The sequence below is a fragment of the Dermacentor albipictus genome, chromosome 9 (genome assembly GCF_038994185.2).
Source record: "Dermacentor albipictus isolate Rhodes 1998 colony chromosome 9, USDA_Dalb.pri_finalv2, whole genome shotgun sequence".
In the NCBI taxonomy this organism is placed as follows: domain Eukaryota; kingdom Metazoa; phylum Arthropoda; class Arachnida; order Ixodida; family Ixodidae; genus Dermacentor; species Dermacentor albipictus.
The window spans coordinates 15672886-15700667 of record NC_091829.1 but is presented as its reverse complement, the minus strand read 5'-3'; the positions used below and the strand labels follow the sequence as shown (position 1 = coordinate 15700667).

General features: G+C 45.4%; 1 protein-coding gene and 1 long non-coding RNA gene across 2 annotated transcripts in view; one reads left to right on the top strand and one right to left on the bottom strand.

The window, feature by feature from the left end:
- Window positions 1-27782, top strand: part of LOC135903673 (uncharacterized) — a 222405-nt gene that overhangs the window by 138382 nt on the left and 56241 nt on the right. The window lies entirely within an intron of this gene.
- Window positions 14009-27782, bottom strand: part of LOC135903670 (vitellogenin-6-like) — a 39621-nt gene continuing 25847 nt past the window's right edge. Inside the window, exons 17-25 of the mRNA XM_065433994.2 lie at window positions 27241-27532; window positions 26369-26578; window positions 24957-25223; window positions 24276-24413; window positions 22504-22740; window positions 21306-21600; window positions 19651-19808; window positions 17135-17371; window positions 14009-15104 (exon numbers count right to left, since the gene is read on the bottom strand). Coding sequence (XP_065290066.1) covers window positions 14946-15104; window positions 17135-17371; window positions 19651-19808; window positions 21306-21600; window positions 22504-22740; window positions 24276-24413; window positions 24957-25223; window positions 26369-26578; window positions 27241-27532 — 1993 coding nt within the window. The 3' untranslated portion in view covers window positions 14009-14945. The remainder of the gene's footprint in view (window positions 15105-17134; window positions 17372-19650; window positions 19809-21305; window positions 21601-22503; window positions 22741-24275; window positions 24414-24956; window positions 25224-26368; window positions 26579-27240; window positions 27533-27782) is intronic.

Below are 27782 nucleotides of genomic sequence, written 5' to 3'. Positions count from 1 at the left end.
CAATTTAATAATTGTGCCTGGTGAGTTTGCAGGGCATATGCACTTAGAACGAATCCTCAGGATGGCACCGATTTCAATATGTGTGCCGTCAAACATGTGGTAAAAATGTATTTTTGCTCCACTTTAACGAAACAGTGTTTAATATAATCAACGTCAGAATTATCTGGAGTGACAATGAATTTCGTAGCACACTTTTGGAATGAAAAGCTTGAAACAGGTGTCATCCATATAACTCATTCCAAGTGAATACACCTTGCAAATGTGGCAGCTACCATTCGTCAACTGCAGCATGGGCCGTGAAGTGGTATTTAGTTATCATTAGTTGACAATTGTTAACCAGTCGATTATGCATATTGATTTATTGTGGTAATATAAGATCCGCCTTCGGACAATCAACCTGTTTAACCTCTCTGTCTTCCATCTCTTGTTCTCCCTCTCTAGCTCGGTCCAGCTTTGTCTAATCCAGGTCAAGAACAAAAATTGGGTTGTGTGGCACAGGCGATCAAAAAAATTGATATAGTCCTAATAACTCACGGGGTGTATACTTTTGCATTTCAATTTAAACATTAATACCGCAAGTTTCGGCACGTACTGCCTCATAGCAATAAAAATAGGGTATTCGAGAGAAAATTTTGATTTTTACCCGCTAAGCTTCCAAATAACAACGTATATCAGAATTCGAATGATAGTGGTCTATACGATTATTAACAAACATTTGGCAAGCAATATATTCCTAATCACTCCAATAAGTGCACAAAACTTATAGCAAAATTCATCGCTATTCGGGTTAATGTTTCCGCACTTTGAAACAAATGTAAATATATAAAGTCATGGAAGTGTAGAATGTGGAATCTGAACTTATTTCTAATCGCCTGTTTTTTGAGATAGTTGTCATAGAAAGACGTGGTATATAAAACTTGCAAAGATAAATAATAATATAATCAAGCCTAGAAATTTTAAACTGTCAATTTAACTGAATGGAACGAAATATGCTGATGACTACGAGGCCCAGTCAGAAGAGGAGGACAAAGTGCGATTCGTAAAGCTCCTACAGATGGCAAGTCAAGGCTAAGTGAACTATAGTTGAAGGAAAGCTGAAAACGCACGATAATTTTCTGCATGGTGTTGCGCTAACATTTTTTTTCTCCAACTTACACTCATGCTCAGAGGTCTGTAGCAGCGTCAGTCACGAGGCATTCATATCGCAGACCGTGTTGCTATGTGGAATTTTAGATTCAAGAGAAACCCAAGGAGCCCAAGAGCTTCGGGCGCTGGCGTGAAACGTCGCACGCAACACCGTCCAGTCGAGATAATCAAATGCGCCTGTGTCCGTTTCAAGCTTATCGCAGAACGCCTATCTAAGCCGCTGGTTGCTCTGCACATTTTTTTCCCGCCTTTCTCAGAAATGAAAATAAATACACTGGAGTTCCGTGCAATATAAGACCGCGGTATCTGCGAAATGCGAAACGCATAAGTAATTAAGCAAAAAATAAAATGAAATTCCAGCTTCACGGTGCGCGGGCGATAAAATAAACCAACTGCAGTGAATTGAGAATTGAGGCGGTCCGACATCGTACAGAGACAAAGACTCCACGAGGAATTCTCACTGCGAGACTCGCATGGTGGCGCGAGTGCCTTCAGTTCAGGTTGAAACATTGGCCTCCAGACCTGGCTTTTGGTCTCCCGCTTCCACATCAGCGAATGTACGCCAGAGTTGGTGATATAAGAATGGGAGGTGGGCGCGGGGGGAGGGAACACCTCCTCTGCTGAGCTCGCGGACGCGGGTTCAATCGCGATCGTGGCAGCTGCATTTCGATTTGAATGAATGAAAAAAAAAAGACATTGGCTAATCCCTCTTTCAGAGCAGTTGGTCATAACACGAAAGAGTAAGAGTAAAGAATCCATGGCACCTTTGTTGCATGTTTACAAATACAAGTTAATAAATAGGCACGGTCTTTTATAACGTTCGAGAAATTCACGATGGAAAGAGTTTTCCACCATGGAGCCAACCGTAATGAAGTGAGTGAGTGAGTGAGTGAGTGAGTGAGTGAGTGAGTGAGTGAGTGAGTGAGTGAGTGAGTGAGTGAGTGAGTGAGTGAGTGAGTGAGTGAGTGAGTGAGTGAGTGAGTGAGTGAGTGAGTGAGTGAGTGAGTGAGTGAGTGAGTGAGTGAGTGAGTGAGTGAGTGAGTGAGTGAGTGAGTGAGTGAGTGAGTGAGTGAGTGAGTGAGTGAGTGAGTGAGTGAGTGAGTGAGTGAGTGAGTGAGTGAGTGAGTGAGTGAGTGAGTGAGTGAGTGAGTGAGTGAGTGAGTGAGTGAGTGAGTGAGTGAGTGAGTGAGTGAGTGAGTGAGTGAGTGAGTGAGTGACAACTTTATTAAGATGGAGATTTCCTTTTCGCACAGAAGCAAACATAACCTTCAAAGTTACTCCGGCAAGTTTTCTTGTTTGGCTTTAAGCAGTTATTGTACATTTAAATTTAACCTTTTCACTCAGTGTGTGGCACAATGATAACACACTGCGTCTGCGATGTGCCCCTTCTATTGTATTGTTTCCATTGGCAGTGCAGAAGCACATAGAAGGCAACACTCGCATTTATGTGCCGAGCGTCGAACTTGCAGCTGGTATGCAAGAAAATTCGCATGTTGATAGCGTGACGTACGTCGACAGTCCGGTTTTCGCTGGAACTTCGCAGACATTACTTTCTTGTTAAAAAAATGGTCGTTTGCCTAAATTTGTCTGCACACTAAAGAATCTCGACTGGCCAAAACTATTCCTGAATCCGCCACTACGGCATTCCTCATATTCGCATCCAGGTTTCTGCACGTAAAACACCTGAAATTCCTCTGTTAATTTGATGATGCATCCTGTCCGGATGGTTACGCAGGAGTACAAAGCACGTGCTGCCGTTTCTGCAATTCTCTTTTATAACGACCAAGCCTGATCCCAACAGTCCTGAGGACAGTATAGCCGTGTTATTGAGCTCTCGTTGCAAAGGCGAATAGCCTTGCAGTGTGGCTCTTCAGACGGTGCTCTAAGCCTCGTAACATCAAACCGTTCTCGACTGCAAGTTCTTCATCCATTCCACGGACTTGAGTACAGTGCCGCCCCTGCGCGGGAAGAAGAGGCTGCGATTCTGAAGAATTGACGCAGAGAGTCGATGAAGCGCATTGGTCATTGCTGTCAAAGACCATTGCTGCCATCAACTTTCTTGTGTCGCGAGTAAGTGTTGAAACGAGAAACATTCTAGAACACGGGTGTGAGAATACGGCGAAATGACAACATAGTGCGACTCCGCACGTGTGGAGACTTCAGCAGCGCACCAGAACCGACGGCCTGGGCAACTATTTCAGGCGTGTCGAAACGCTGGCGCTATGAGGAGCAGCGCCGTCACCGTTGCAGGCGTCGCACGTCATTGAAACGGTAGGAAACGGAAGGAAAAGTGTCAACGCTTGTAGCTTGAAGTGTGCGATCACGATGTAGTGTGGGCATAGCTGCGCAAAAGGAAGGCTTGTGTTTGTGCCCACGTTTTTTACTCGGTAACCGTTTGTGTAGTACATTACCAACTTGAAGCCCAATTGGGTGACTATGAGTGCAAATGTCTGCCAATTGAACCACCTGCCTTAGGTGTATAAACGTTATGAATGTACGGCGTGGGCGTAGTACTTCGTCATCTGGGATTGTCAACGGATTACAAACTTCGGAGATGTTGAGGTGCGAGAGGCAATGATAATCAGCGAGACATGGAAGTGCTTGGGTGTGCAAAGGACCATGCCTGTAAAACATTCAATGCAATCAGCCTAAAAGTTGTGTCTCTTCGCCTATTGTTACGAATGACCACGAGTACAAATATTTATCGGTTCAAGAACCTGCCTTGTGTATATAAAGTTTATGAATGTACGGCGTGGGCGTAGCACGTCGTCATCTGTGATTGTCAACGGATTACAAACTTCGGAAATTTTGAAGTCCCAGAGGCAATGATAACCATCGAGGCATGGAAGTGTTTGGGTGGCTAAAGCACCATGCCTGTAAAACATTCAATGCAATCAGCCTAAAAGTTAAGTCTCGTCGTTTTTTAATTGTGCCGTCATTGCGACTCAGTGTTCGTATCGTCTTTTGTTGAAATAATTGTTTTCTAAGCGCATTTGTCTCACTTTATTACAGTCTATGTTGGCATGCATGGTAGAATTCATGGCCATGTTTAGTCAGGCCGCAACGAACAGAAAAATTCAACAAGAGGGGCAATCAGCGAAAACTTGCAACAGGAAATGCATCATGCTGGTATTAATGCCGTCCGTTAGCCGCCACGAGCATCGAGAAAGAAGAATGGAAATGAAGTTAACAACATTCTTCTGTATTTTTCATCCTTCCCGCTAAAACTAAAGAAGTTTTTCGTATAACTTATGCTTTGTGACTTATTTTCCTTGCGTCAGCTAGCAACGAGCTAACGACACGCCAGACCCGTCAGATGCATGCATCATCCGCCGGACACGCCACCGATGCGGCCGAGGCCGACTGCGCATGGGAAGCTGTGAAGTTCCCCTGTTCGACGGCCCGTCTCTTTGTTTTTCTTTTTACAGTGAAGCCGTTAATGTCTAGTTCCCCCAGGATTGTGTCCGTGTGTAGACACGACACTCCCTAAACGTGGGCCGATCTAGCGGTTAGTGCAATGCCGGGCCGACCCAAGGCAGAGCTGACGCAAGCGTTAAGCACTCCCTATACGTGGGCCGATTCCGAAGATAAGGTAATGCTGGGTCCACCCGCGGAGGAGGTGCAGTTCACCATTAGGGGCCCACATACCCAGCTTCGCTGGTCATCCTTTCGAAGTGGAAGGGCACTGAATTTTTTTAATGTAGCCTGGTGAGTTTGGCTCCCGGCGTATTCTTGCGTTAATTCTGCATTTCGCTCCAGCACCACTGCAGTATTTGGCTACGGCAAGGTGCGCAATATTATTTGACAGTCTGCAACGCATTTCAAGTAATTTAGACATTCGGCCGAGAACCGAGACTTATGACGCAGTCAGCGAAGAACAGGCTGGCCGTCCTGGCGCAGGTAATTTGAATTTTTGACCCATACTAGAAGATGTTTCCGACGCTTTCTGTTGGATCCTACATTATTGTAGCTTATGTCAGTAGTTTTTACGTACGCTTGCCGTACCCGGCTTTGTGACGCAGTTACCGAAATGCACCTCGGCCGTGTGAAGCACTTTACATCGCGTCTACAGAATTTTACTTTGACAAGTTCGTGACGCTTTCTCTTGTCCCCATCATTATCGTAATTAATTTCGTTACCTTTTCCGGATACCACTGAGGCCCGCTCGCCACACCTAGTTTTGTGACGCAGTCACAAAAAAGCTGCTCAGCCGTAATGACAAAGTTTGGCGTGTGTTGAATCTTAGTGGACAAGTTCGTAAGGCTTTTTATCACCGCGCAACAACATATACCTTCGTTCGCTACTCACGCTTGTCGAAAACACGACGAGCGATTCGGGAGAGTGATAACACGGCAGTGTATTGCTTGCGCCGGCGGAGCGCGCAAAATATAACATCGAGGAGCCCAAAAACCCGTACCTCCTAACTCGAAAATTCTGCCTTCTGAACGACTTAAAGCAGGCTTTGCACCCATGAATTTGTCTTGAGTGCGAGTAGAAGCCATTCTACGATCATGTGTCATGTTCTGGCTGAGAGCCCGTGTCGTGGCCACCTCCACGTAGCGGACCATCGCGTCGGCTGCGGCCAAGTTGTTTTGAAAACGCGCAGTCGCATGTGTATTTGTGCTCCTAAAGGGCAGGAAATAATTCACGGAAAGGGGGGGGAATGTTTGGAAATCAGATGTTTTCTTCCTATTTTGTGGTATTGTTCGGGACGAGTCGGCTGTTTTCTACACCATGTATGTAAAAGCGAATTGTCTTCGTTTGTATTGCCGCCCATTCATTATTTTCGCATGTTTCGCCTCCACATGCAGTATCCCTATAAGGTCTGAATACCGATATGTCACGTGCTTTCGGTTTACTTTATTCAGCTGATGCCGATCGGTGGAGCTTCGTGCAGGAACTACTGCTGCACACCTGACGCCACAACGTTGGATGAATGCACAAGAAGCTCGGAACTAGCATATCTAACGAGCAAAATATGCATTTGCTCATACAGAGCGGTACGTTGGCAGTGCGTTGGCAGTAGTCAGGTCCCTGAAGAACACGACCAGACTGGTTTCGCGTAGACTACGTGTTTTCGTCGGATTCTGCCAAGTGTTTTTCCTTTCCGCTCGGCTTTTCAAGAAAAGAATTCATTTGCTGAGGACTATTTGTGTAGAGAGATATGGCTGCACTATTTCTGGGATTGCGTAAGGAACGGCTAAGGAGTTTCTGATCTGGCACGGACCATGTCCTCTGCATAAAGGAACTGATAAGGGGGTCAGGGCCTGGGAAGAGGGTGGAGGGAAATCAGTTGCCAAACTAGACGACTGTGACGCACGTAGCGCCGCCATGTCTGACGCATGCTAACGAGATGTCTGCGACTCCCTCACAGAGATAGCGTTGTTGTCGAGCTTCTGTTTTGCGTTTAATTTCCCTAGTGTTTGTCACTTAGCGAAAGCCTCATAATAAAAAAAAATAGGAGCTTCGTTAGTTTGTCTAGTCAGGCATGGTTTATCATCTGTCCGTGCTCATCTTACGCCGCGCTGCAATCGCTCCGTTTGTGAAACGTTAGCTTTAACACACGTCACTCTCCTCACCATTATATTGAATTTTTTAGTGGCAAGAAGATGCATCAAAAGCTCTCGGCACTTTCCATTTTAGTCGCAGTAACGATCAGTTTAATATAACTGAAGCACCGATTTCTGATATGAAATGCTACAACTTATTAAAATTAATGCAGGTATTCATGCCCCTGTTCTCATGAAAGGCCTAGCTAGATGACTCTATGCAAAAAATAACATATCTCCCATTACTCTCATACCCGATAATAACACGATTTTCGAAAACATTCGGCATCTCTATATCGAAGCCCGCATGTTCACATGAGATTGTTGGATGCGATAGCTAGTAGCACATGGACTTTCCAGAGCGATGGTTGAGTCTGCTTGACGTCTCGACTTTGACAGTGACTCCGGAACGTAAAACGCTTTCTTGGCATCACCATGTCATCGCCATCACCACCCACAGTTCTGAAACTGCTGCATGGTACGCGATGGTCATCCTCCTTAAACGAATGGCTCCACGTCCGTGCAGCATTTGCTATCAGCATAAAAACTGAGCACGTCTTTACATAGGCAGTGGTCCGTAAATCCCGCTTTGCTGCCTCTGCCGCCTCCTTCACGTGACTCGCCACGCGGGCCTGAGCCACCATTAGCCCTTTCCCGTCCACAAGTGTCACCCAAATTTCCTTAAGAATGCCGTCTTCGTATGTTGAAGAGAGACATGCGCTGAACCAAAATACGTCTGAAGAATCTTCCTGTGCCACACTTCTTCCAAGGAGGTGTGCGTCCCAAGTACCTTGCGTTTGTTTTTCTGGTGCACTGGCCACGGCGCTCCGTGCACAGCTGTAGGCAAGGCTAGCCCGTGCCTGCTTGCAATGTGTGCCGCCGTAAACAACTTCGCAATGTTTCCGCGCGACTTGCCGCTCGAAGCACTTTGTGTGCATTTGCGGGCTTCCTTCACGCTCGAAAAATATTTTTATCTAGCATGCATTAAGCAACGGAAAATTGTATGGGGTGTTTTTCATGTCGCAGTACAATTTTCTCATTGGTGCTTTTCGTCTAGTTTTAATACTTGAGAAGCTGAATAAATAATTAATGCTAATTATCTGACTTGGCAGAATAAGAAATATAATTACAGTATCTCCAAGCGACGGCAAACAACATTACCTTGGTTCTGTCCAGCTACGTGGCATTCGCATATTTTTAACCTCTGGCTAGTGTTTGCGGTACACCATGTAGAGCGAAAGTGAGACAGCGAGCTTACCACTGGGCACGATCACCGCACGCTATCACAGCGCAGCGTCAGTTCCAGCACAAGAAACACCAATTCATTTATTTTCGTGAGTAGTTTCCACAAGTCATATAGGGGATAAAAGAAAATTTAAAGAAAGACGCGTAACTCTGCATTCTGCGCAAGAACTGCAGCAACGTCTCGGCTAACTTTCAGCCAACATTCCGCGGTGGGCTAGTTTGCTCGACATAATTAACACTGCTGCGAAGAGCTACGAAGAGACTAATTAAGCGAGAGAGCAACACACGACACCCGCTGTGTTGTTTTCTCGCTTACGTCCAGTCCCTTCGTCGCTCTGCGTAACAGGGTTAACTTTCAGTCCTTCAACCAAACGAGCGCAGCCGTCGGGTACATCTTGCTGTAGCCCAGCCTTTCTTAAGATATTAAAGGTGAGCGCCCCTGCTCCGGGGCGCATCCGAAGCACGTGTCGAGCGTATCACGTTTCCGCAGGAGTCAAGCACTCGCAGCATGCCTTCCTTGGCCCAGATAACGGACAGCGTAATGCTGCAGTCGTGTGCTTATCTCGAGTGTCCTTAAAAACCGTAGTAGTGTCCTCGTCGATAATGACCTCGTGCTCCTTGTAATTACCTTTCCTCGTAATTTATTTTACTTATTTCCATAACGACTAATTACTGCTACTGGGGCAACGTCACTATTTATGGGCCAAGTGCAGTGGCGATGTCTGATGCGGCAGCCTGCTGAAGGTAGCACTGTATGAGTCCAGACATGAAGCCATTGTTGAAGCTCTACTGTATTTTTTTTCTTTTTTCTTAATCGCTTAATGCAGTGAGTGGAGCTTCTGGATTGAGTTACACGCAGAGTAATACTTCACAGAGTAATACTTTTATTACTCTTACACAGAGTAATACTTCAGCACTTATGTTCGAGTTAGCGTCACTAGAAGCGGCTCTTCAAGGACACCTCTCATATCTTTTATAAGCTGGCGGCGAATAAAATCATGCAGCCACATTCGCCGTTGTCGTTTTTATGCCGTCGTCGTTGTCGTAACATCCTTGTTAATGCCACTCCGTTGAGATGAAAATTACTTAAGAATGGCAATGTTTCTGCTTTGGTAAGCAGCGCGACAACGTACGTAGAAAATGAAAGAAAGGACAGAAAACCTCTCACTTCCTAGGTCACTCGTCCCGCTGCTAAACGAAGGTGTCACATTGGCAAGAAGCCCGTTCTATCCTTGCGAGTGTTTATCCGGTTTTAAAGCGAACCTCCCAATGACTGTACCTGTGGCCTATAGCAAGCTTCTAAATCCTCTACCTGGATGACTTGAATAGGCGGGCATTAGCTGCGCAGTAAACCGGAATGCGTGATTGAGTTATTGAGAAAACCTCGGTAGCCTAGATTTTAACTAACTCATTCATGGCACATAACGCAATTTATGAATAGTAGCCGCTTACATTATTACTAGGCACATTGTAACGAATCCTGAGGATGACGCTGCTATCGGGACATGCGCTTTCAACATTACAGTAAAATTTTCTTGCCATTCCACTTCGCTTTTTGTAACGTTTTGTTTTTTTTTTGCCGAAACGTCTTTTTATGCACTGAAGCACATAAATAATTGGAACTCCAAGATATTTTGCCGAGCGTGGTGTGAATGAATACCTTGAAACTGGTGCCATCCTCAGAAACAGTTTTAAGTGGATATACCTTGCGACTGGCCGCAATGCGGCATGTGCTCCATGTACAGTAATGTAGTTGCGTGGAAGCATAATTAGGGAAAATACGTTTATCAGCCGATCAGTTCGATTTCTGATGCAAATAATAACCGCCTTCTTGAGTTATCCAGTTTGAGGAGTACATCTGTGCTTTCTGACGCGGGTGATATTGAAAAATTCTGTACAATATAGCAATATTGAGCAAAAAAAATAAAGAAAATAAAAAATACGACCGATATATGCGAAGAAACTGAAGCATGATTCATTTCAAATTAACGGTTTGGCAAAATGATGATCGCTCATAGTTAGCTACCTGTCTAGTTCATACAACGGAACGTCGGGTGGTCTGTATGTCTGTATTTCTTTGTTTTGTCTTGTCTTGTCGTGGGGCTCTAGCTATCTACGATGCTCCCGTGCTCCGCATCAGACTTGTGTACACTTAACTTGATGAAAGCACGGCTATTGTTCTTCTCCTTCTCATAATTTCTGACCTTGTACCGGTACAAAAGAAGCAATACAAACACACGATTTTGGCTCCCTGGTTATGCTTTCTTGCTTCATTAATTTCGGAACAGGCAGAATTGGAGAGCCCACATTTACGCTTCCCCTGTGAATACTTTCCCCTGACATTGTGTCCACTCTTCGCTCCTTTTTGCGTGAAAGTTCTAGTGGCACCCCAATCAAGAAACACACTGTTTCAATTTTGACCTCAGTAAGTGAATTCATTGTTTGCTCCCTTTCTTTGTGCACATACGGCCTTAAAAACGAAACCAAGATACCTAAGTTACAGCAGAACCGGAAAGGACTCCTTGCCCAAGCTTTTCATCTATAGATACATAAGTCTATGTATTTATGTCTCGGGTACGCTACCAAGAATAGTGGATAAGACCAGCACCTCTAAAACTGTGAGCTGCGAGTTTTTATCGCAATATTTATTGAAACATTTCAGGTGCACTTGCAAGAATAGGTTCTACTTTCTGTGTAGATGTCGAATGGGAAAGATATCAGTCTGAAACTACGGCCGCTTTCACAAATGGTTTTACCAGCAATTAAATTTTGCCGCGGTTGCAAAACCTTAAAGATAATGCCTGTAGACCGTCATGAAGGAAGCTGTATAGTGATAAAGATATAGTGGTAACATAAAGTGATAAAATGACAGACCGCCAATGGAAACTGACCCTTGCAACATTTAACACCCGAACCCTGTCGAGTGAGGCAAGCTTAGCAGGACTCTTAGAAGAACTATCAGACATTGTTTGGGATATTATCGGCCTTAATGAGATTAGAAAAACTGGTGAGGTTTACACATTGCTGAATAACGGCCATGTCCTCTGCTATAGAGGTCTCCCACATAAAAAAATACGGGGTAGGATCCCTAATCCATAAAGACATAGCGGACAACATTGACAAATTCTACAGCATCAACGAGAGGGTAGCAGTAGTAATGAAACTCAATAAAAAGTATAGATTAACGGTAGTACAAACCTATGCTCCAACGTCCGGTCACGATGATGAGGAAGTAGATCAGTTTTATGGAGATGTTGAATTAGCGATGAGAAAAGTGCAAGCGCGCTAAACAGTAGTAATGGGGGACTTCAATGCAAAAGTGGGGAAAAATCAGGTGGGTGAACCGGCAATTGGCAACTACGGTGTAGATTCTAGAAATGCTAGAGGAGAGATGCTGGTAGAATTCGCAGAAAGGAATAAGCTGAGAATAATGAACACATTTTTCAGTAAACGTAGCAACAGAAAATGGACCTGGAAACACCCTAATAGTGAAACAAGAAATGAAATTGATTTCATACTTTCTGCCGATCCCAGCATACTGCAGGATGTAGAAATGATAGCCAGGGTAAAGTGCAGTGATCATAGGTAGGGTAAAGTGCAGTGACCAGGATTCACCTCAATTTGAACAGAGAAAGAGTAAAATTGGTCAAGAAAATACAGGTCAACTTAGAGGTAGTAAGGGTTAAAGAAGATAAATTTAGGCTTTTACTTGCAAACAAATATGCAGCTTTAGAACAGAGAGATGATGATGATGATGACATAGACGTAATGAATGAAACCATAACGAGGCTCGCTTTAGAGGCAGCAATTGAAGTGGGAGGCAAGCCACCAAGGCAACCAGTAGGCAAGCTCTCCCAAGTAACTAAGGACCTAATAAAGAAACGACAAAGAATGAAAGCGTCCAACTCAAGAGATACGGTAAAATTCGCGGAACGGTCAAAACTGATCAGAAAGGCAAAAATAAGTGATATTCGAAACTATAACGTGAGAAAGACTGAAGAAGGCGTAAAAAATGGACGCAGCCTGAAATCAGTGAGAACTAAACTTGGCATAGGACAAACCAACATGCATGCACTATAAGATAAGCAGGGTAATATCATCAGCAATCTCGAAGATATAGTAAAAGCAGCGGAAAAATTGTATACTGACCTTTACAGTACCCAGACGACTCAGGGGCGCTCTATTCAAAATAATAATGAACAGTATACAGAAACTCCTCCTATAGTTAGAGATGAGGTCAGAAAATCCTTGCAAGGGATGAAACGGAGAAAAGCGGCAGGAGATGGTGGAATAACAATCGATTTAATCAAAGATGAAGGAGACGTAATGCTAGGAAAACTGGCGGCTCTCTATACGAAGTGTCTATCCACTGCAAGCGTTCCAGAAAACTGGAAGAATGCAAACATTATACTAATCCACAAATAAGGGTGACGTTAAAGAACTAAAAAATTATAGGCTCATTAGCTTACTCCCGATGCTAAATAAAATATTTACCATAATAATCTCCAATAGAATAAGGACAACACAGGACTTTAGTCAGCCAATGGAGCAGGCTGGCTTGTGGAAAGGTTACCCTACAATGGATCACATCCATGTCATTAACCAGGTTATCGAGAAATCTGCAGAGTACAATAAACCTCTCTATATGGCTTTCATATATCACGGAAACGCATTTGATTCAGTAGAGATACCAGCAGTCATAGAGGCATTGCGTAATCAAGGAGTACGAACCGCTTACATAAACACCTTGGACAATATCTACAGAGATTCCACAGTCACCTAGATTCTACACAAGAAAAGTAGGAAGATACCTATAAAGAAAGGGATCAGACAAGGAGACAGAATCTCTCCAGTGCTTTTCACTGCGTGCTTGGAAGAAGTATTCAAGCTATTAAACTGGGAAGGCTTAGAGTAAAGAACGACGGCAAATACCTCAACAACCTGCGGTTTGCAGATGACATTGTTCTATCCAGCAACAATGCAGACGAGTTACAATAAATGATTGAGGACCTTAACAGGGAGAGTGTACGAGTGGGGCTGAAGATTAATATGCAAAAGACAAAGATAATGATGAATAACCTGGCAAGGGAACAAGAGTACAAGATCGCAATTCAGCCTCTAGAGGCTGTGGAGAAGTACGTTAACCTAGGTCAACTAATCACAGGCAACCAGGATCATGAGAAGGAAATTCACAGAAGAATAAAAATGGGTTGGATCGCACACAGCAGACATCATGAGCTCCTGAATGGGAGCTTACCTTTATCATTGAAAAGGAAAGTATACAATCAATGCATTTTACTGGTGCTGACACACTGCGCAGAGACTTGGAGGCTGACAAAGAAGCTTAAGGACAAGTCAAGGGCCGCGTAAAGAGCGATAGAACGATGAATGCTATGCATAACGTTAAGAGACAGAAAGAGAGCGGTTTCCGTCAGAGAGCAAACGGGTATAGACGATTTTCTAATAGACACTAAGAGGGAAAAAAGTGGCGTTGGGCAGGTCATGTTATGCGCAGGCTAGGTAACCGTTGGACCATTAGGGTGACAGAATGGGTACCAAGAGAAGTGAAGTGCAGTAGAAGACGGCAGAAGACTAGATGGTGCGACGAAATTAGGAAATTTGCGGGTGCTGGTTGGAATCGGTTGACGCAGGACTGGGGTAATTGGAGATCGCAGGGCCTGCCTTCGTCCTGCAGTGGACATGAATAGGAGGGTATAGATGATGATGATGAAAGTGATGGAGATAAAAAATTGACCTTTCTCACTCTTGTAACTCATGTTAGGCAACTAGCTAACTACTAACAGAAACTAGATACCTACTCACGGATGAAATCCTTCGGGCCCTGCCCCCCTCCCTATGAAGTTTTATTCAACAATCAACAATCTATGATCATGTAGCCTGTTTATTCATAGTACCCGACCATCACTTATGCTTGTTCCGTTGTCACCGTGATGCTCTAGTGTTGCTGTTGTAGTTAACTTAATATCTGACAAAAGTCCCTATCATTTCTCACGTATGCAACTGGCGGTTTTCAAAGGTTCTGCGCAGAAAAAAAGACGCATTAGAAATGCTTTTTAGGATCATTCTTTATTCATTCACTTCACACATCTTGTTCTCTGACTGGCATCATGTAGAGAGCTTTCTACTTCTCTGTGTAGATATGGACCATGTGAATATATTTTGCCCAATTCAAGGACAACCTTGCATGCTTTAACTAGCCTACAGTAGCAACCTCATGGATCATTTCGTGTTCATTACAAGGCTAGGTATTCGTGAGCTTTGCTCCAAGTCATCAGTGTGATATGAAAAAGTATATGAAGTCCGTGTGACCTCCCCACATGCTAACCGGATTTCTGTTTGTCGTAGAACACAGGGAACCAGAAAATAAAAATGTTGTTTGCCCTGGTTATTCTTGGATTTCTAAGGGTCATAACGCTCATCTCTCAGCCTATCTCTAATCTTTCCAATCCTGCGTTAATCCATATCGCTCAACCAGACACACTACCAATATTTAACCAATACTTTGTTGTGCATCTTTACGAGTGCAATAGCGTTATCGCGACATGGCAAGGGTCAGTCTCGAGACGTTCGTAAGGCGAGGCATCTCTGGCAGTGATATCTGAGTTCGCACTGACTGCTTGTACCGAGACATCTAAGGCAGCTGTGACATCTTCCGCGACTAACTGACAAACGGTGACAGGGAAGGATTGTATAGTCCTTCATTCCTTGATTTAGTGTGAAACACTGAAAACACGACGAAGTTGCATAGCTAATGCTCTTGAATTTTTAAGTCTGTCGGAGAAGAGCTGTCACACGCGAATCAAGCTTCTTTAAAAGTTCCTCAGCTTGTGTCTGACCGGTGACCTTTAAGCTTTAAGCTTTAAGGACTGCGCCCGTCCTTATCTCTTGCTGTCTTTGTGGTTCGCTTGTTCGCGCAGTTAAACAATGTTCGCTAATATCTACCAACTCGCCCAACAACAAGTTCTTCTAATCAACGGGAAAAGTTCAGGGCGGAGTGCAGTCTCCTGAGGGGACCACGTAGCTCTTCGCGAAGCTAAGGGTGTCCTTGTAGAGATGAAGATTCGAGCCCACGAGTTCGTGCTGCCGGTCGTAGTTGTAGTCACCGCACAATCCGCACAGCTTGCCTCGGTAGAAAGGAGCGACCTACGAATTGGAGCATGAAGCAAAGAAAAGGCGATATAGCACAAGTACGCACTGTTTGCATTTTATAGACTGAATCGAAGCACACAAGACGGGCTTTTAATTAAAATACGGACTCTGCAAACCGAAAAATAATGTTTTTAGAAACATACAGTCCTGCTATAGAACTGACGTAGTAGCATCAACAGAATTTAGCGTTCAGGGCCGCCGTAAACGGACTCGGAGCGTGCTTGTGCTAAGCGTAAATACATTCCAAGTTTCAGCTCGCTCGTCAGAATGAATCCGCAATTGAAGTCCGAGCTGGCACTCTGAGCAATGTCGCTATAAGGGATCAAAATCAAGATATACTGATTCCACGCATGGCGGGAATGAATTGTATGCGAAGCATACTGCTGGTAATTCAATATGTTACCTCGTGTGAGGCTGCGCAGTGTTACCAGGCGACACAGTGTGCCCATTAAAGACCAGCGAGTGAGGATGTGACATGAGCGGCTCACATACACAATCACTCGTCTTGCGTTGTCACTCCTCAAAGGAATGAAACATGCTTGAAAAATGTCCGTGCAAACGAGAAAACCACACTGTTGTGGCCGCTGGTAGGAGCCTTCAAGCAAGCGTGTTTAATTGACGATAATGAGATTTTAAACGCAGCCTGCTCCATTATGACCTCTTTGATATCGTTTTTCACTGTGCGTTTCGAAACTGTTTCTCCGGCTCATGTTTCTGCATGCATTCATGATATTAATGTTCTGCCCTGACTTTGTTTAAAGTTACCGGAGGGAAATTATTTGAACAGCTCTACGTGGGGCAAGCAGATAAAAAAAATTGCCAGTTTCGAATGAAGGAGTACAATTTGCGCGATAGCAAGGTCTCATCGTCGCTCTTGAGCTGTTCAGACGGGGTTCTCACAATATGCGGGTGCGACATGATGGCACGAGGCACCACGCCACACAACTGCTGCATTGCAGCATAAACGGCGCCTGCTGCTACTGTACGTTGACACATGCCATAAGGTTGTTAAAGAAACAAAACCGGCGAAGACGACTAAGACTGCTTACGTGCCGGCATGCGAAAGCATTCTACCATTTGGAAAGCAACGAACGCGCTCCTGTTATACACTCACAAAGTGTCGGCACCTCTTCCCCATTGGCTACGCCATCATGTGCCCAATGACGCACACACTAGGCCAGGCCTTTAGTCAGCCAGAACCTTGGAGCCACCTTAGCGTCAGGAAAGCATACTCGTATCGCCGACAGTAGACCCCGTTTGGATTCGCACCGAGATCGAAATTTACCAAATTTTCTGTTCAACGCCTTTAATTTACTTTGTTTACAGGAATCTTCCTGAGAAATTCGCCGTCAATGCGAGCCTTCTTTGACGAGTTCTTACTCTCTGCGCCGTCAGTCATTTTTGATACCCTCTTTCGGCGCCACGCATACGGATTTTCGCATAATGGGGCGTATAACGCTTTCGCGCTAAAACACTTCAAAACCTCCTTGGCATATACACCAAAATACACCAAAATACACCATCTCAAAATGCTAACGCAATGAGGCATGCCGCAATCAGCGTCACAGGAGTCACACCTCGATAGTACACGAAGTTAGATCGACTGAAAAGCGTCGTCATTTCTCAGCACCCCGTATAAAAGAATGAGATTGTTCTAGCTTAACATTTGTACCGTCCGTTTCGCTGAGACCAGTGTCTGCACCATGGGGGGGTGGGTACGCCCACAGCCAGTCACCAGGGACGCTAACATGGGCCTGCACAATGCTCACGCAGGCAGCAGCAGGCAGAAAGCCACCTGGGCTCTGCCGCAGAGCCTCCACTTTGTCACTTTTGCAGCCAAACGCACAGTGCTTCTCTGAACAGCTGCCAACTCTCGAGGCGTCTATCGCGCATGCGCCATCGATACAGTGACGGCACAAGAACACCAAGGAGCCCCGACTGTGCGCGTAATTGCTGTGGCAATAAAACTCGAACGTGGCTGTTGCCAAAAGCAGCCCCAGCACGGTCGCGCGCATATCTCTCACCTGAACGAAGAGGACTTGGCCGTTGAGGAAGATGTCGAGGCCGTACGACTTGCTAAGTATCTCGTACATGCCGTGGGCCTTGGAGACGGTGAAGAGTTCGGCGCCTTCGAGTGTGTGTGCGTAGGCCTTGTCGTCGGTGACAGCCACCGCAGCCCCGTCGACTTTCACCACGGCCTGGTGACTGTCTCCCGCGGGCAGAAGCTCGACTTCGGTGTTGTGTATGAACACCTTCAGAGCCTGGTGCGACGTGATAAAAGGGTTTACGTGAACCACAGGAAAACGTTCGGAAGCATTAAGGTTATTTATGAGACCACCTCAAAAATTTGCACCTACAAAGATGGACAACTTACGGCAAGAAATGGGAAATTATTTCTATCGAGAACTAACGGTCTCATCCTAGTCTTGGTTCTTGCCTTATCCTCTGATATTATGAGATTCTCTTAAGGCGCGAATTTTTTCTAATAATACATTTATGTGCTTTATGCTCGTTTTGTTTCACGCAATCGCTATTATTTATTTCGATAAAAGAGGGAATCAATGTTGTTGTTTTTTTCTAAAATTGACGCCCTCCCATTTTTTGTTATACGGTTACCCCGACGTCTGATGTTGCTAGCTTACATTTTATGCGAAGCATATTACGAGAGCTCAACCCAGCTCCTCAGGCGCGGCGGTGTCGCCTTCAATGACCTTTGACCCCATGCCATACCACGCGACACCGTGATGTCACGACAGAGGAGAAACGGGGCTCCAACTCGCGCCGTCGCTCAACTCTCGCAAGATGGGCTGGGTGGGAATCGAACCAGGGTCTCCGGAGTGTGAGACGGAGACGCTACCACTGAGCCACGAGTACTTTTTTTTTCTTTATTTCCAGACAATCAACAAATACATCAATACATACTGCTCCCACCATCTGACAATATTCACTTTCCCACCGCTGCGCACTGAGCCACGAGTACGATGCTTCAAAGCGGTACAAAAGCATCTCTAGTGAATGCGGCGTTGCCTTAGAAACGAGCTGTTTCTAAGGCTCAGGCGTGCGTCGCTTGCTCAGGCGCACATTTCGTTGCCGCGCCGAACGCTGCGTTGCTCGACGCTCACCGCGTCCAATGCGGGGCGCGTAGTCGCTGGTGGGTCGACGGGAACGCTGTCGCGTTCCACTCTTGAAGGCGAAGCAGAGTAACGCATGAGTTGTTTCTTCGTCTAGCCGAACCAAATATAGCCAAGCAACAGCAGTTCACCAGGCTAAACAGTGGTTCAACAACTAAAATAAAGGCTAGTATGCTTCGCATCCTGGGCTTAACCTTAGCTAAGTCACAGCCATTTTTTAATCTCCATTCGCAGAAAGAACGCAGCGCGTTGCGGAAAATGAGCAACGTCGCACCACGTGCTTACTATAGCTTTTCCTTATCTCACATTTTTTGTGCGAAGTATTGATTTTGAAGTGTTTCCTTCGGTAGTTGATTTTTTTCGCTCCAGAGAAATTCTCATACAAGTGAAACGCAAATACGTGAGCTTCCTATCCTGGAAGTGGCTTAGCGTTTGTACAACCAGCTGTGAATTTTTTTACAAGCGATGTTCGTTTCAGTGACATTTCACTTCATTTTTGTTCCCCAGGGTACTTACTCCTCATGCAGCGGGCTCTGGGCTCATAGCGCTTGCATGGAGCGCTTTGCAAGCACGTTGAAGGTAAAAATGCATTTGTGTTTTTTCGAATTATCCTTATTAGAGTGGTGCCTTCGCCTTCGGGGACTCGAACACACGACCTAAGCTGCAAGTGAAAAACCATTGCTGTTTGCGCAGCCGCGGCGGGTAATCTGTGATACCACCAAGCAGACTTTGTGTCGCCGACGCAGGCAAGCTATCAGATTGCGAATGCTGGTAAACAATAGTAAATATGTTTATGTTATTTGTTTTGCGCACGCTTTCTACAAGAATAACCCCTTGTTGCCAGGTGCTCAAAACCGTGGCTTTGGCCTTCTGTACTACGTGCCATGCACGTGGAGATATAACGCAGCCGACTTATATCGTCGTCGATTTGTAGGAATGGATGTGCTTTTCGGCCGAAACGAGCGAGAAGTGCAGTCTTGTAATGGTTTGTGACGGTGATTCACATCTCCCGCGCAATATTAATTAAGCCTAGTGACAGTACTGAATCTAGTATTTTTGTCCAGGATCACAAATATTGATTAGCAATTACATTATGATGTCTTTAACGGGGCTGATTTGATAATAATGGACGCTTTTTGTTTCATCATCACATCAGTTTGTCTGTTTCAGTTATAATTTAGCGCTCAGAAAGTGAAGAGTCTCTCCTCTTGCTAAACTATATGCTTGCGTGATTTTTTGCTTCCTGTCTTTTATTTTTCTTTCTTTCTCATAAACACGTAGGGTCCTTCTGTCCCCATACACAACAGAACAAGTGTAGAGTCGCAAGTGGATTAGGCAATAAGTCATGGCACCCGGTGCAAACATTTTTTTTTTCTGTTGCTTCGCTGTAACGTAACAAATAGGCTTACCTTCGAGAATGCAGAATTTGACAGAGCCCTTGCCAAGACGACGAACCTCCTGTTCACGGAGCAGTCTCGGGCGACCACCTTGTAGCAGTCAGTCTTGGGCAAGTCAACAATGACGCCGTCGAAAGTCCTTGCGCTGTGGCCCTGAACGTCGCAGTACCCTGAGTAGGAGCCGATAACACTCGTGATCATACAATAGAAGCTATATATGGTGGTACCTCAGAGCATAAAAAAATCTAGTCGCAAAGCTAATGCAATCAGCGTTATTGGCAGATGATTGGATGGAATTCTATGAAATGTGCAATCATGTGATCGGTTGGTACGGCGCAGTTTAATGAGGTCCTCCCTCTCCCAGTACTCTCATGATAATGGTGATATCTCAACATGTCCCACTGTGTTCAAAGTGTTGATGTGAGTGATTCCCAATTGTAATTAGGCCAATACTCGGACTATTCTGTTGCGATGCACATATAAACGGCTGTGAAAACATGTAACACAGAGAAGAACCGCGAAACACGGCACAGAAATATCAGCGGCTTCTTTTGTGGTCCCTCCTTTCTGTGTTGAGTGTTCTGCGCGGCCGTTCAAGTATGCGATTTACCATGGACCGAGTTTTTAGTTCCGCTTTCTTGCTTCGCGGATATACACGCGTGTATTCGCAAGGGGCTGACCCGAACAAAGCAAAGTGAAACGCCCTTGATCTTCAGAACCCGCCACTTGGAAGGAACTCGCGTACTTGCACTCATCTTTCGCACTTTCTAAAGCTTAAGCCCAATTTCAGCTAAATGTCTGCTGTCATAGTTCCCGATTTTGAAAATCTTTGAAGAAAAAAGTGTTCGTTTTTCCGCTCCTGCTCAGCTGAACAGCGCATACGCCGAACCATACTGCGAACTGCGAAGAACGGCATGGGCAAATGACGGAGTATCTCTGCTCTGGAAAGTGCAAAACATTTTCTTCAGTTTGCAACATGAGCTTGTTTGTTCCCTTCCCTTATCCTGTGGCTAGTATTTGGCAGCCCAGACTCGAAGGTATTTCGATACCCCTCTGGCCGAACATGCTTAGTCGACTGCCAGCTTTGTCTTTTGCAAAAGCCCCTGTCACTTTCAAGAGCATATTGGCGTGGCGTTTTCCCCGTCTCGGAGACAACTGTTTATGAGGGGGGGTGGGGGGGGGGGTGATTTCGTATTTACTGGGTATTGACTTGTTGCTGCTTTGCGGACACACGTATTCGCAAGTGGCTGACCCGAGATTTCATTCACTTGGCCTTACGCGTCGTCTTCTTCCACCTTGGCCACGGTGTTTTCAACGTGGACAACCACGATGACAATGCTCGCGGAGAGTGGCAGGACAATGCGGCCACTAGGCCATGCGCGCTAACGCGTTCACCTTCACGTGCCGATGGCGCACATATGGCGGTCATCGTCCGCGGCCACATCATGCGAGAGTGAACTGGCGTACTAAAACTCGATCTCGGTTCCTGTAGCAAGGCGCGTAAATAACTTCAAGTTCGGCGGAAGGCGAAATTTGGAGGAAGGCGAACTCGTTTAGCTTCATGGGCTCCGAGATGACGCGCGGCGTCCCCCCGGATCTCGGAGGTCACCGTAAACGTACTAAACGCTATGGGGTAGGCATCGGCCGACGGGATGAAAAGCACTCACGGTGCCTGTAGTAAGGAGAGTACTCGGCCAGGTTGCTGTACCGGAAGGCGATGAACACTCGCGGCTCCAGCAGGTGCGTCCTCATGGGCACGTGGTCGTAGTGGCGCGAGTGGCCGCGCTGGTCGGTGACCACTACGTCCGCGTGCGGTTTCTTAGCCGAGGCTGGTACTTGGGACTCGACGTGCAGCTCGCCAGATGGGCCGGTCATGTGCGAGAAGACGATGCTTAGGAAACCGGGTTTAGCGTTGTGAGGCCTGGTGTACGCTAGGTATTGTCGCAGCGGAGTCGGAAGTAGCTGCGTGGAGAAGCATGTTTACGTAGAGTAAGGCTTCGCTGTAAGAACTAAAAGGAACAAACTGCTTGCTCTATAGAGAAAGCTCATCCAAGTGTAACATCAGTACCTAGGCATTATATGTGTGAGAACTTCTATCCTACTTTTCTTGCGCTTTTCTTTTGGTTTCCGCTCTTCTTTCCGTCTTTACTTCCCCTTTCCCTTTCCCTAGTGCAGGGTAGCAAACGGGAGGCTTTAACTCTGGTTAACCTCCCTGTCTTTCCCTGCCACGCATCTCTCTCTATGGTGTTTCTTATCCAAAGTATAGCAGAAGATTCGTGCCTATTTATCGTACCTGTTTTGAAATCTGAGAAGACTTGCATAGTAACGTTTGTACGAGAGGCGTTTCGCTGCAAATAGTTCAATTTTCTTTTCTGTCCACACTAGTCCTTTTTCGTTTACTTCGGTGATCGACCTTATTGAACCTGATTGCTAATTAAACTTATATTTTACCATTTATTCAGTGAGTCGTTATATAAAGATATGAGGTTAAGGAACCAATGAGTGTTAAGTTTTCGTAAATGCTGCTTCGCAACAAATTTTCGGTTTTCCATTTTCATTTCCAAGGTTCCCAATTTTTTTTTAAATATAGCACTCGCCCTAGTTTTCTTGTAGTCATTCAATTATACTATCACACGGATTTTGCAAATTTATATAACTGACTCGTGTGGGTCCACGGAGTCACATAGCTTGTTTGTGACGCAGCTGTTGGTAAACTCTAGAAACTGATGCTCCGCCGAAAAATAGCTAAAAAGCGACGTTTCATAGCTAACGAACTCAGGTGATTTAGGAGTATCACGCACGCTGTGCAGACTTCTGCTGCAAGTACGATGCTCAACGACACATAACGCGATAAACTGTACTCACTGGCTTCGGCTTCTTGTACTGCACGTCAAGGACGAGTTTTCCAAGACGGCTACTGCGGTACAGATAGTACACGCAGTGATGACTCAGTGGAAGCCCGTGCACTTTGTCTTGTAAACACTTCGCGTACAGTTCTCGCAAACTGCTGAGTCGCTTTGAAGCAAGTGGAGCGCCAGCTGCATTGGCTTGTATGTCCTTGGCGTCTTCGTCAGTGTGCGTGTACTTGCCGTTGAAATAAATCTGGAAGACGGAGAGAGAGACAGTTCAAGAAGCGAAACTTTTGAAATAGGTAACAAGTATTGATTCGTCATCGTGCTTTGTTCAACATCCACATAAAACACTAAAAAACTAATGAGCTTGCATTACCATTCAGTCTTGTGCCCTGGTTACGGCTCTGCTGTCGTCACCTGATGGTGTGCTGAAGGATTATTAATCTGCGATTCACCGCGATGTAGCAGTTCGTTTTGTCATAAGTAGAGATTGGATGTATAGGCCCGAGATAACGCCGTTCTAGGCGCCTACAAGAGGCACTAAAGGTGTCATTTAAGGCATGTATAGGTATCGGGTACTGTCGTTTAGGCATTTATAAGCCCAATTATTACACTTTTCAATGCACATCTGTTCAAAAATAATAAATTTCTTAATTTCGCAGCCCGCTAAACTCCCAAAGGGCATTATAGTTGGGCAAGCATTGACTGCCTTCGACCAAGTTCCACAGTGCGCTATAAGGTTGTAAATAAGTCCTGGCTACGACAAAACACGGAAATAAACGTGCCAATAAAATGTTTAGAGACCTGTAGCTCGTGCTTAGATTTTAAATAAGCCCGATGAGCACGTGTCAAAATATTAGGCCCTTTTCCTAAAAGTTCTGGTCTCTTGTGATAACATGCCATCCATTGTCACACCGCCGACTAGCCTCTGTCATTCGCTTCCTACGCTCAGTGCATTTCGCGCTTAATGTGTAAAACGAACAATTCATGCCAGAATTTTTATTAAGGTGGCCGGAATCATCCATGGGTGGTTGGATCCCGTGATGTGTACCTGAAGGGCGGGTTTTCTTTCACACTATGGAAGGAAACAAGAGGCAGTGTAGTGTAGTGTAGTGGAGGGCGAGTAAGGGAGGTAATGTGTCTCCATTGTGCGCACAGGCAAATTCATTCTGGTATGCTTCAAATTGTGAGCAATTGATAAAACTTAGAACCTCGCATAATGTAACATTCAACGATGAAGCGACAATTCTGAAGCGAAAAATACATGAAATGAGCAAGTGTTGCCAATAAATCGTGCTCGTCCGCACGGCGCTATATTCAAGATCTTGCGGGCATCACACAACGTGTACAATAACCTACTGCGTTTCGCTATTGAGGTACAAATTTCATCAAAGCTTTCAGCGTGACGGAAGTATTAACGCCACCTGTGACTGAGTCGTAGTTGTCACAGCTAATTTGAATCTCTTAGCTAGAAATCAGCGAAATAAATTATAATTTTATCCCTCTTTAAATTTGACTTTAGTGTGCGTGCGACCATTTCATCTAGCAAAAATATGCCAGCAGCTCTCTTGAAATGATAAAGCTCTTCACACGTATGAAAAACAGGATTAAAACATGGACATGGCCTGGTGCTCCATACACAATGTTTAGATAGTGTGCTGCAAGCTACTTGGAGGGTTGCGTTGTCAGAACAAATATTTTTCCGTAGGCTAGTCATTGCCTCAGCATTTGACATTGTGCAGGCAAGTCAAAGTTTCTTCAAGTTTGTTCTAGCTTATTTCTTACCGACGAGTCGTCGACGCAGTTGCTGCCGTAGTAGAGCTTCATGAATGCCTGTATCTCTTTTCCTTGGTGGAAAGCAGCACTTTCACCGAGCTTCGTGTGATCTGGCCTCGGGAACTTGGCGGAAGCTTCGAGGCATATCTGTAAGCGTAGAGAAGGAAACTTGCTCAGTCATCTGTGTAAAGTTAGTCTCGAAAACTGAGAAATGTCGTAGCATGCTTTCAAGTTCTTGAGAGAGATTGTCAATCTGCTGAAGGAGGAACGCACATGATGTGAAGCCAAACTTATGCCACGAAAGTGCCCACTTCCACCACACGAAAGAAACTCCTTTTCTATTCCTACAGGTAATATTGAAGGATGTCTTAAACACATCAGGACCAGTTATGCATAGAATATTTTCCTTTTTTTTCAAATTTTGGAGCAGGGTTCTCGATCACTTTAGGAAATATTTTCAGCTTTGCACGCCACATCCTCCTTTAAATAATTGGGCTCGTTAATCGGGCGATATAAAATGACGCTGATTGACGGTGTGCCATTTATTTACTCGTAATGCGCTTCCACCGCGTCTGCCAATCACTGTAATCAGCAAGTTATATCTGCAAAAGTTATCGAACGTGTATGCGAGCACAAACTTATTTCCTTGATTTGCTGATCAGAAAGGACGCTGAAAAAAAAAAGATAAACCTTAGTGTGGTTATGCTCGGACGGTGAGAACGGCTGTCTGTCGTAGTGGAACAGCAGCTTGTGACGGAACAGGTCCTTGCTGAACGAGTATCTAAGCTCCCACGATAGTTTCCTCTCCCTTTGGCCGCCCCTAAAGGCCAGGCTTCCCAGCACCGCATGTGTGTATGGACGCTCCGAGCCTGCGGCGGGCAGGTCTTCCAGGCCGAACTGCGTCTGCCTCTCTGTGTCTTCTGGCTTGTAGAAGTGATGAGAGAGGTCCAGCTCTACCTGCAACAGGAAAGTTGAATAGTACCTCTTTCATTTTCAAGCGCGCTTGAAATTCGGCGTGTCTATACCGCAATTGCTCGCGTAATGCTCGCACTCGCATTATGCTCGCCCCCCTCATGCAGGCCATCAAACAAATTTCTTTACCTAGAAAAATTACCGCGCCCTCTGAAACCACTGCAGCGACATTCGTCTGCTTTTTTTCGGTGTACTGTTTTAGACATGGCTTAGTTCTGTAATGATATCAAGTTCGCCATCCTGTCAGCTTTGATTGGCACAAAGGGCTGCTATGGCCATTCTGAGTGGCTCAAGATTGTGCTTTTACAGAATTTGGCAATATGAAGGAATTCGCTGATTCGCAGAATGCACACTATCGGCGCGCGCCCAGCACAATCCAATCTAAACCACAAGGGGCTGAGAGTTTCCACAATTTCTTTTTCTGGGGTAAGTGCTATTTGCAAGGATTTTTTTTTTTGCACTTACAGTGGCTGGCGTGCGAACTATGTGGTTGGGAAATTTCACAGTAGACTCAGCGATCGCTGAACCAACTAGCTGAGGGGCCATGATGAGACAAATAGAGGTGCACACACAGCGAAATATAATATGAGAAGGCGCGCACTGAAGACTGAGTGATTTCGAGCCATTTCATGTACGACCGAGGAACAAAAATTCATTGTATTTGCTTAAAAAGAGACAAGACCAAACGCGCCTGTAATAAGCCGGACAGGTCATCAATATACTGCTTTGTCACTGAAAAACTATCAGTGAAGACGCTGATGTAGAAGGTGATTTCCTACATGTCCAAATGCCATAAACTACGAGAAATGAGATAGAACTTATCCCTTTGCAATTCATTTATTTATTTTTTATACTGCAAGTGACTGGCCGCCTTTGGCTGTCAACTGGTACACTACCGAAACGTTTGACTTCCCCAGGCACCACCCCACATTTATTGGACAGTTTATAGCTGTGCAGTAGCCGATGACATAATGTTTCTTTTTGATAACATTTCTGGTGCGTAATAAATAAGTGAGCCAGTCTGCCAGCGCTTATAAAATAAAATACTTCGGACTACTCAGAAATGACACAAAGGGAAATTTGTGTAGAAGGATTCGTTGTTATTTGCGCATGTGCTTGTCAGCACTCACCACGCTTAGGGGGTCGTGCTCGGCTGGAAGCACTCGCATGCGGAAAGCTCGCGGACTCCAGCGTGGGTTGACGACCAGGTACTCAATCTTCTCGCGGAGGTCCATGCCGTGAAAGAACTCTCGTAGGTTCGGCCTGAGGTCCTTTTTGAGTGCGTATCCCTGGAAGTTTACGGACACTCCCAGCGAGCCGTTCAGGTATGTCCTGTCGAACTGCGCCAAAGAGAGAACAATAACTTTCAGCATTCGATGTCCGAGTCTTCCTAAGCAGAACCAAACACAGAGCATTTGCTTTTTAGAAGCTTGCGTTACGCTACCGGCATTCTATAGCTATTTGCTAGCCAGCAGGAGCAGTGTAGGTTTTCGATCAGGATAGCGCTGTAGCCACCGCGCGCGCTTCGGATACCGAACACGTTCTCGCTGGTAGCTCAAGCCCGCTAATATGCTTTTGCAGTTCTCGCGATTGTTGTAGCCAGGGAGGCTTCTATCTTACGAATGCGAAGAGACGCACAACATTAAATCATTCTGGAAGCTCCAGTAACTTCGACGAAGCATCGGAAAATACCCGGAATCTATATTTCCGTGCTGTCATTCACAGAAATTCGTTTTTCTGTTCTCCACGAGGAACGGTGGCCTGGTGGCTTTAAAATCAAAGCAGATTTCATTCTGATAAATTTATTTTTCTTGAATCTGATGCTTCGCAACATTACATGAAAAATTTCCAGGCTCAAATATAAGCTATGAATTTGTGCTTCAAAGTGTTGAGAGCATTTTTGGGAGTTCGTGCTAGGTCTGTCCATGTGTTCAAAATGAGCACTTCCCTCCTCATCTAGTCGAACGTTCAAGGATACTCGAACCAGCAGGTCGTAACGAACCAAGTAGAGATCTTCGTTGTTGTAAAGAGGATATCCGGGTAGCGTCTTGGGCTCCTCAATGGTGCTTCGATCGTACGGAAGCTGGAATGTGAACGGCACGAAGTGGTAGCTGAACAAGTCGATGGGCGGTGTTACGGGTCGCTTGACATTCAGCTTGTGGTTCACCGGGTCCAGGGTCAACTGCAGCTCCAGGGGTAAAGAGAACAGCTGGCGCGAGTCGTAGCCCGAACCCAGCGCCGTCCAGTTGAAGCTGAGTGCGATGCCGAGCATCTTGTACGAGCGGGTCTCGTGCCTGTCAAAGTTGAGAAGAAAAAAAAGAAAGAAAGTGTGTGATGCGCCTTGAACGCAGCAAGTCTTGCGCAGGCACGACCAGGTCACTTATTAAAGTCAACGCAGTATTGAAAACTGCGCAGCTAAAGACAGTGCAAACGGGAAAAAAATTTTAGAAGGACGAGCATGGCCTCTCAGATTCGGCGGTGCGTGCGATACAGTCTGAACGCATAGTATGGGCCGATTATATCGGCCCGGAGGTCTCAAAAGAG